The sequence below is a fragment of a genome, unplaced genomic scaffold (genome assembly GCF_019419815.1).
Source record: "Pyrus x bretschneideri cultivar Hongxiangsu unplaced genomic scaffold, Pyrus_bretschneideri_v1 Contig53, whole genome shotgun sequence".
Lineage (NCBI taxonomy): Eukaryota > Viridiplantae > Streptophyta > Magnoliopsida > Rosales > Rosaceae > Pyrus > Pyrus x bretschneideri.
The window spans coordinates 2,862,188-2,871,928 of record NW_025999791.1 but is presented as its reverse complement, the minus strand read 5'-3'; the positions used below and the strand labels follow the sequence as shown (position 1 = coordinate 2,871,928).

The following is a 9,741-nucleotide window of genomic DNA, read 5'->3' as shown; positions in this document are numbered from 1 at the left end:
ATTGTCTTGGAATTGGGTTTTCATCACGAACGGTTCCTAAAATTGACCTAACTCTTCATTTTGATCCCTAAATTTCAAATTCAATCAATGTAAGTTACTAAAATTGGCTACCAAGCATCAATTTGGTCCTTAGATCATGTCCAACTGAATGAGGGCCAGATGACTTGTTTTAGCCTTCTGGCCCTCTAAGATATTAATATTTTAATGAACAATACAAGGTTATATTTGCCTCCATCTCCAACTGAGGCCCAAAGGACCATATGACTCGTTTTAGCCATGTCACAAAAAATCATCTCCAACCGAGGGCCAACAGGCCAAAGGGCCATAGGGTCAAACATAATTTATTATTTAAATTTAATGTTATTTCATATTGTTTAATGTTGTTTCATGTTGTTTAATGTTGTTTCATGTTTCTTAATTTAATTTAATGTTGTATAATGACCTAGGAAGTTATAGGTAAAAAATAGAATTAAAAAAAAAATTAAAATTTTTGTTTAAAAAAAAAAAAAAAAGGGCCTACCATTCTTGTCGGATATAACTAACAGGATTAAGTACAATGCTGTCAGATATAACCGACATGAATAATGAAAATTCTGGCCAGCCGAGGGTTGGCTGAGTTGGGCCAGCCGGTTGACCCTTTTTTGTCCAATGGGGCCCACGAGCCATTTGGCCTAGCCCTCGGTTGGAGATGGTTTTCAGGTTATTTTCGGGCTTCTAGCCCTCTGGATCATTCGGTTGGAGATGGTCTTAGGCCATCTATAATCGAAAGCTGGCCAGAAGGCTCGTTTTAGCCATCTGACCCTCCAAGATATTAATATTTTAATGAACAGTACAATGCCATATTTGCCTCCATCTCCAACAGAGGGCCAAAGGGCCATAAGGGCATAGAGCTCGTTTTAGCTTTGTGACAAAAAATCGTCTCCAACCAAAGGCTAAAGGGCCATAGGGCCAAACATAATTTATTATTTAAATTTAAAAACTACAGCAACTTAAATTTAAAAAGGGTGAAAATTATGTGAAAAAATGGTGTAGGAATGGCTTAGGTATTTATAGGAAAAAAAGGAGAATCTAAGAAAAAATTAAAAAAATTTGGCCCACAAAAAAAAAAAGAAAAAAAAAAGGACAATAACGTCAGATATATTTAACAGAAAATGTATTAATAATGAAAAATCTAGCCTGACCCGGGGCTGGCTGGCTGACTGGATTGGTCCAACTGGTTGGCCCTTTGGCCTTTTTTTGTCCCGTAGGGTCCACGAGCCCTTTAGCCTAACCCTCGGTTAAAGACGATTTTCGACCCTCTGGCCCTTTGGACCCCTCGGTTGGAGATGACCTTAGACCATCTCCAATCAAAAGGGTCTATAGGGCTAGAGGCCGAAAATAGCTCAAAAACCATCTACAACTGAGGGCCAGACCAAATAACTTGTGGGCCCCACTGGACAAAAAGGGCCAAATGACCAACCGATCACCCCAAATAAGCCAGCCAGCTGGCCTTGGGCTGGGCCACATTCTGACGTCATATTTGATTTTTTACATTAAACAACATGAAACAACATTAAACAATATTAAACAACATTAAACAACATAAAAAACAAAAAAATTAACAACATGAAACTTAAACAACATTTTTAAAAACATTTAACAACATGAAAATTATTGACAATCCATAACATAAAATTATTAAGGTAATTTAATTTAAGTAACCATAGTAATTCAATTAAAATAATAAACTATGTTTGACCCTTGGTTGGAGATGTTTGGCTTGCCCCTCGGTTGGAGACGGTAAAAAATATGGCCTGAATTGTTCATTAAAATATTAATTTCTTGGAGGGCTAGATAGCTAAAACAAGCCATCTGGCCCTCCTTCAATTGGAGATGGTCTTATATTAGAATTCCATCAATAATTATGTTAGATTGTTGACATGGCACACAGTTGGGGCCCGAAAGTCCATAAACCAACCGCAAGTCGAAAAAAAAAAATATAGATATATATATATATATATATATATATATATATAATGTGATAAAAAAAAACCATAAAATGTCTAAAAAAATATATGTTATAACTGAAATGAGTTAAAAAAAAAAAAAAAAACCAAAATCAAAAGGCTTAACAGAATGGGACCATCGTGTTAAAAATTCTATATGTATTTCTTTTACAATTTCTGATATGCTGTGATAATTTGGAAGGATTGTAGTTGATGAGTAACACATGATTCAATATCACTTGAGCCCAAAATTAAGCGTTTCTCTATTACTAAAACGAACAAAAAACTGCACATAAAACTTTAAAGGCCACTACTAAACTTAAGGAAAAAAAAATGTATATGAACTTTCATGTAGAGGATGATTACACGCATAAAACGAAGGGGAAAATCCATAAAACTTATGAACTAGTTAAGCTTGGATCAGGAGTAGGTTCGCTGGAGGTTATGGAGTTGGTGTCTCCAATTGATGGTTCTAGTTTAAGGTTAATGGGGGAAAATATAGTATAAATTTAATTACATTTACACCCTTTTGTTAAACTCATCAAAACAGTTTACGTGACCATAATGGAATCATTTATTGTTGTTGAGATGTGCGTCACATAAGTGTCATATGGCTGAAAATTAATTAAAAAAAGATTTGTTTAATTAAAAAAAAAACTATTTTCAAAATAAGAAGAAAACAAAAACTCTTAACAATGTTTTTTTTTCTGGAGACACGTGACACATAGATCATACTTGTGCTACATAAACTGTTTTAAAAGATTTGTTAACGAAGTTAAATTACAGAATTTTAATTTCACAGTATAAGATTAAGTGAGATGCAAATTGAGTTTTATGAAATATTTGGGTATCCATAAATGGGTACGGTATATGTGCCCTGTTGCTGAAGTTTTCCAATCAGTTATGGATGCACTGTTCTTGTCTGCAGAGGTTGATTGACTGACCCTTTTCCGAAGGTAGTACCCTTGTTATTGTCACGCAAAAGGACCTGACGAATTAGGTACTCCTTCAAATGAATAGGATAGTTAAACACACTTTTTATGTAAGAGCCATTTGTTTCAACAGAGATAGAAAACGGTAAACTGCTTGTCATGTGTGTATATATACATACATAATATTTATTGCATGGATTTTGAAAGTTCCTAAAAATTTTCATGACACAATCATAGGAAAGTAGGGAAAAATAAATTCTCTTATATATTGATATTGATTTTTGGGAGATGACAGTTGATCACAAGAAAAGACTGTTACTCTCATCACTGCAGAAGCGCACACACATGTATATATATTATATTTATAGGCCCCTACATCACAATGTTTACCTGATTTCGAACACGACTATCGTATTTTTTATAAATGTTTGCTGTCCTTTTAACATCAGGGGCTTTAAAGTTTTTCTTGTCACTGTTCATACTGCTACATCATTGTTTACAGATGGTGATGGAAATAAAACTTCATGGAAATTAAGGCTGTGTGAATTCAAAACTAGGGCATAGAGCGCGGGTGAGAATAATTAATTAAGCAGTTGTTTTCAACTCCTTTCAGGTTGTACTGCCTTCTTATTCAGTGAAATGGGTAATTATTTAAGGTAGTTTTTTTTGTCATAATTATTTAAGGTAGTTAAACTCGTTATTTTAGGGTTTGGTCAACTTCTTTTATTTCATTTGGAATGCATGAAATGCATGGATGACATTTTTTTTTACTAAACCACCAATTGATCAATACTATAATTTTAGTTATTATCGATCAATTTTTGTAGAAGTGGTTGATCATAACTCAATGAATGATAAAAATAAAAATTGACAACATATCAATTAAATAGCAACAACGTATCAATAAAAGATAAACGACATAACAATTAGATATGGACGACAAACTAAAAACTGATCATTTCAGCAATTGAGATTTGAAAAATGAATATTTCAACCACTTTCCCATTTTTTTAATAGAAATGTAAAAAAATAAAAAAGGTTTGGAAAAAGGAAAAACAAAGACACAATGGTAAATAGAAAACATACTTAATCACTCTGGTTGAAAAAAAGAAAAAAAAAACTTCAAGCTTTTGACCAATATACGTGTGTGTGCACGCTATGCTTTAGGAAGCTGGATATTTTAAACGTTGTTTATGAAATTACACTATTCACTAAGCTGATTAGTCAAGGCTCATTAAGTCATTATTGATTTGATTAGAACAGAATTTTAGATAAATATATAACTAAATTGTATTATTTTGTTGAGCTTTTCTCTGCTACATATATGCTTGTGTGTAGGGTAATGTGTATTTACAAAATGCTCCCATACATATACTGTATATGTGGGGTAATAACAGAGACAAACACAGATTAACTTCTCATAGGCATTAAAGTTGTTGTTATAGTGGTTGGTCCTGTGTTCCTTTGAAATTTAATTGCTTTATCTTCAAACTCTGGAATCCAACCACAAAAAAATATCACAAAAGAAAAAAGATATAAAAATTATATAACAAATAACATATATGAAAAAGACAAGCAGATATTTAATAATGAATTGAAGAATAGGACCCTCCACACAACCTTCTCCTTCATCATCTTCCTAGCTTTATTATTTTTTATTTTTGTATTAAGCTTTAGGTGTGGAGGGAGACGTTTCCTCGTTTTTCAGCTGTTTGTAATCTTCTGCCAAACCTTGAAAAAAAATTTCATTATATTATAGCAGTGCTAATCTTACTTAATTTTTGTTAGAATTCAGATCTAGATCTTTCCATCCACCTCTCTCTCAAAAATTAAGAAGAAGGGCTCTTTGTTTCTCATCAAAGGGTTCCAGGTTTGCATCAAACGATTTAAAAAGAGTGTCAAATGGGAAGCGCTCTCTCCTGTTTCTGATCTATTCGCAGGTACTTTAAAAAAAGCAGCAGTAAACCAACGCAGATGAAGATTTTTTTTTTAACAATTAGGTTAATTACTTGCTTACAGTTTCCCTTTTCATTTTAGAATCATTTTAGAATGAAAAAGTTTTTTATTTTTATTTTTATTTTTGTTGAGAAATAAAAAAGGGGGTAGGGGGCCTAAATGTGTGGATAATGAGGTGAATGAAATGAAATGAATAAAGATGGGTATCTTTTTCTCTCAAACACCTTTTTAACCCCATCTCTCCCTTTACTCTATTTTTTTCCTTTTCAGTGGGGGAAGTTGCAGAGATTTTCTGACAGAAGGCCCCTTTCCTTTTCTTTCCCTTCTCCTACCTCTTCTATATTATTATATGTGCAAGGTGGAAGGAAGACTGATAAAATCTTAATAGAAATATAGACCGCTGTGTGTCTTCACTCAATTGGTGCTTCGCTCTTTCCATGTATATATAGAATTATTATTGTTTGTAGCTGCCATAGCTTATATCATGTATTTTAGCTTTAACTGTTTAGTCATCTCTCTCTCAAACACTCGGTCTCTTTCCCTCTCTCCCAATTTCATGGATTTTGGTGTCACTGTTAGTGAAATTCTTGTTTCATTTGCAGTGCAGAGAAAGATGATCATATCATGAAGCACGTGTACATACTACTCATCAGCAGATTTCCATCACACCAGCAGCAGGTACCTAAAATTTTATTATTAACTAAATACTATATTGAATTCCTTTGACTCCTTCTCTCTCTCAATCACTGTACCTCTCTCTCTCTCTCTCTCACTCTCTCTTTCCATATCTCTCTCTATCTCTCTCTTTCTCTCTATATAAAGCCAATATACTCTATCCCTTTCTTTTACCTAAATTCTCTCTCGAAGCAGTAAGAAAGAGCTGCTTGGACATGATCAGTAAAAAGAACCCAGAAACTAGATCTTCAAATCCCAACCTTTGTGTTTGCATCTCTTAATACTGATCAGTTTTACGCTGATCGGTTTCCGATAGTTTCTCGTTGATTTATCTTTGATCGTCTTTCTGAAACCCGATTCAGAAGCTACAAATCATTTCTCACTCCTCCAACAATCATGTATATAATTATAAACATATATTTATATGCATGATGGAGACTTTTTGAGAGAGAGAGAGAGAGAGAGAGAGACGTGTTCATGTGTGTGTGTTGTTGTTTGTACGGGGAGAGTTGGTAGTTGGATGTGTATATGATATGTTGATGTGAATTGTGAGAAACCCTTTTGTATTATACTAACGTAGTCTCCTTTCATCAGCTCTGAAGTAAACACCTAAGTCACTTCGTCAATAATACTAGAGGCATCAGCTCTTTTATCGGTCGAGACATGGCGACCTACTTTCATCACCACCGCGGCAACTCATCGGAAATCCAAGCCTCCTCCGACAGTGCCTTACAAACCCTCGTTCTCATGAATCCCGCTTATGTCCCTTACTCCGACACTCCACCACCACCACAGCAACAACAACAACAGCCTCAAACCCCACCCGCCGCCACCAACCTTGTTTTTCTCAACTCAGCCGCCAATTCCCTCACTCACCACCCCTCAACACTCTCCCACGCGCCGCCCTCCCACCACCAGCAATTCGTCGGCATCCCGCTGACGCAAGACCCCAACAGCAACAGCTCCCAATCCATGCACCACCCCCATCATGACATCTCCACACTGCATGCCTTCATGCCGAGAATTCAGACTCAGTACGCGCTTTGGAATTCAATTGACCCGACCGCGGCCGCGCGTGACACCCCACGCGTTCAGCAGGGCCTGTCTTTGAGTCTGTCTTCGCAGCAGCCGGGTTTTGGGTCGTTCCAGGGAGGCGCCACAGAGAGGGAGGTCCCGTCCGGGGAAGATATTCGGGTTTCAAGCGGGTCAAATTCGTCGGCTTCTGGTGTGACGAATGGGGTTTCGGGTATGCAGAGCGTGCTGCTAAGCTCCAAATACTTGAAGGCGGCGCAGGAGCTGCTCGATGAGGTTGTGAACGTTGGGAATGGGATGAGGACTGAGCTGCCAAAGAAGGGTAATGGGCAGCAGAGTAAAGCGGCGGCTGAGTCGGCTGCCGGGGACGGTTTAGTAGGCGGTGAAGGGAGTGGAAAACGTGCGTCTGAGTTGAGCACTGCTGAGAGGCAGGAAATTCAGATGAAGAAGGGAAAGCTAATCAACATGCTTGATGAGGTATTGGCTGATATGCTTTGTTAATTGGTTGAGATAATTATCTGTTTTAATGATATTTGATTAATATTTTTCTGTTTTATTTTTTGTTAAATTTTCAATATTTGAATTCGAACTACCTCTTTCAATATTGCGAAATGAGTTTTGATTTCTCTATGAATTAGAGGACATATATGAGTTTGGAATTTTATTATAATGGTTTTTTTTTGGTTAAATATGTGATGTTTTGTAATAAAATTACTATAAGTGTTTTAGTAACAAAACTTAAGCTCTTCCTTAATATTGAATTTGTTTCGTTTTCATATTTGAGATTGAGTGATTGAATTGTCGCATGATATTTTGCAATTTCAGTTTTGAATTAATTTTGTGTGCTGTATTATGTTGTTGGTTGAAGGTTGACCAAAGGTATAGGCAATACCACCGGCAGATGCAAATGGTGATTTCATCATTCGAGCAAGCAGCTGGAATTGGCTCAGCAAGAACATACACTGCTCTGGCACTGCAAACAATCTCAAAGCAATTCAGGTGCCTGAAGGACTCCATAACCAACCAAATTCGAACCGCAAACAAGAGCTTGGGAGAAGAAGATAGCGTTGGAGGCAAGATTGAAGGCTCAAGGCTCAAATATGTTGACCATCAACTGAGGCAGCAAAGGGCTCTCCAACAATTGGGAATGATCCAGCACAATGCTTGGAGACCACAACGAGGATTGCCCGAAAGATCTGTTTCCGTTCTTCGCGCTTGGCTCTTCGAACACTTCCTCCACCCGTAAGTACTCTCATAATAATCCACACAACTCCGAGTCACCGAAAGGGTTTATGTTTTTGGCATTATGTACTCTTGGCAAGATGCAGTCGTATACTAAGAATTTTTTTTTCTCACAATTTCCCCCTTTTTTTGCTCTAAGTTTTTAACGTAATGTACTAAGAAGGATTGAATTTTGGTTTCAGATATCCGAAGGATTCAGACAAGCACATGCTTGCAAAACAGACTGGACTTACTAGGAGTCAGGTACTCAAATCCATCCACATTTTTCGTTCGTGAAAAATCTTTCTTTCTTGATAATTAGTTGTGGAAACCGGCATGCTGATGAGCTTGAGTACTGATTATGCAGGTTTCCAATTGGTTTATAAACGCTCGGGTCCGGCTGTGGAAGCCAATGGTGGAGGAAATGTACATGGAGGAAGTGAAGGAGCAAGAGCAGAATGGATCATCTGAGAAAATGAGCAAGAGCAATGAGGACTCTGCATCAAAGTCCACAGCTCCACAAGACACTGAGAACCAAACAACAAGCACTTTCAACTTCAAACAAGAGAATTCGGTGAATCACAATCTCGCTGCTCATCCATCAATTTCGATTTCCCAAGCCTCAACATCGCCCACAAACATGGTTCGGAACCAGTCCGGATTCACTCTCATTGGGTCATCAGAACTCGATGGGATTACACAAGCTAGTCCAAAGAAGCCTAGGAGCACCGAAATTATGCACTCCTCAAATGGTAGTGTCCCATGTATGAATATTGAGGCCCAAGAGGTGAACAATGAGCAAGTTTCTATGAAATTCGGGGACGAGAGGCAGGGCAGAGATGGCTACTCTTTCATGGGAGGGCAGACTAATTTCATCGGAAATTTTGGGCAATACCCGATTGGGGAAATTGGCAGGTTTGATGCAGACCAATTCGCACCAAGGTTCTCGGGCAACAGTGTCTCTCTCACTCTAGGTCTTCCTCACTGCGAAAACCTCTCCATGTCCGGAGCTCACCATCATCAAACTTTTCTCCCAAACCAAAACATTCAGCTGGGGAGAAGAGTAGACACTGGTGAAACAAATGATCAGTTTGGTGCCATAAACACTTCAGCTCCTCACTCTTCCGCTGCTGCATTCGAAAACATCGACATTCAGAGCCGAAAAAGGTTCGTAGCCCAATTGTTACCAGACTTTGTGGCGTGATCATGACGCAAATAATTTAAGATGGCCTTGAAGAAGCATGACTGATTGCAGGGGGGTTGCCAATGCCATTGCTTCCTTATGTGATCTTCTTCTCAGCATTTCTTTCTATGCCCTATAAATTACTTGGGGAACAAGGAAAAAATGCATATGGTAGTGTAAAGAAAGAAGAATTTACTTTTAGTATAGGTATATACTTCTCTGCATAGAAGAATTCCAGTTCTTAGACAGCTTTAGGATTTGAGATCATATGGTTGAGGATTGTATATTATTTTGTTTAAGTTTTGGAGATGGATAGACGGATTGGTGTAAAACTTTAGTTAATTGGCATGGGTATACCATTATATATTGATATTTATTAACTGTGCTATGCTAATGTGTACTTCAAAATTTAATTTAAATTTTTTCAGTGAAGTGAAATTTCTGAAGTGTTAAGTTTTGAACCTATGCGTTCCAGTTCGAAACTCTCCCTTATTTAATATTATTGTAATAATTTCGAACTTACTCTTTACCTTAATAATAATAAATAAATAAGTGTTAGGTATGAGCTCAACTAAAATAAAGAAAATAATGCATACTTGTTAGATCCTCTCCAATGTAACAAACAAAAACACGCATGTGTGTTTGACTTGCAGTCAACTAATTAAAAAGATATTGATATCTTCGTTTCGAATCTATAGAAAAATGGATTTACAATGCCCATAGTTTCACAGCATAAAAGTGGAGATCCCATAAGACA

General features: G+C 37.0%; 1 protein-coding gene across 3 annotated transcripts; it reads left to right on the top strand.

The window, feature by feature from the left end:
- Positions 1-4,717: 4,717 nt before the first annotated feature.
- On the top strand, positions 4,718-9,372 carry LOC125470822 (BEL1-like homeodomain protein 1). 3 transcript variants are annotated; one of them, XM_048570478.1, is made up of 6 exons: positions 4,718-4,857; positions 5,476-5,551; positions 6,143-7,057; positions 7,449-7,822; positions 8,005-8,065; positions 8,169-9,372. In XM_048570478.1, exons 3-6 carry the CDS (start codon positions 6,212-6,214, stop codon positions 9,003-9,005), a joined length of 2,118 nt encoding a protein of 705 aa, XP_048426435.1. In that variant the 5' UTR covers positions 4,718-4,857; positions 5,476-5,551; positions 6,143-6,211; the 3' UTR covers positions 9,006-9,372. The 3 variants fall into 3 exon arrangements, with proteins under 3 accessions (XP_048426435.1, XP_048426436.1, XP_048426437.1); XM_048570479.1 differs by lacking the exon at positions 4,718-4,857 and adding an exon at positions 5,142-5,294; XM_048570480.1 differs by lacking the exon at positions 4,718-4,857 and adding an exon at positions 5,170-5,312.
- The last annotated feature ends 369 nt before the right edge of the window (positions 9,373-9,741 follow it).

Coding starts and splice junctions, on each gene's coding strand:
- LOC125470822 (XM_048570478.1), top strand. CDS start 6,212: ATGGCGACCTACTTTCATCACCACCGCGGCAACTCATCGGAAATCCAA. Junction 7,058..7,448: donor TAATCAACATGCTTGATGAG/GTATTGGCTGAT, acceptor TGTTGGTTGAAG/GTTGACCAAAGGTATAGGCA. Junction 7,823..8,004: donor TTCGAACACTTCCTCCACCC/GTAAGTACTCTC, acceptor TTTTGGTTTCAG/ATATCCGAAGGATTCAGACA.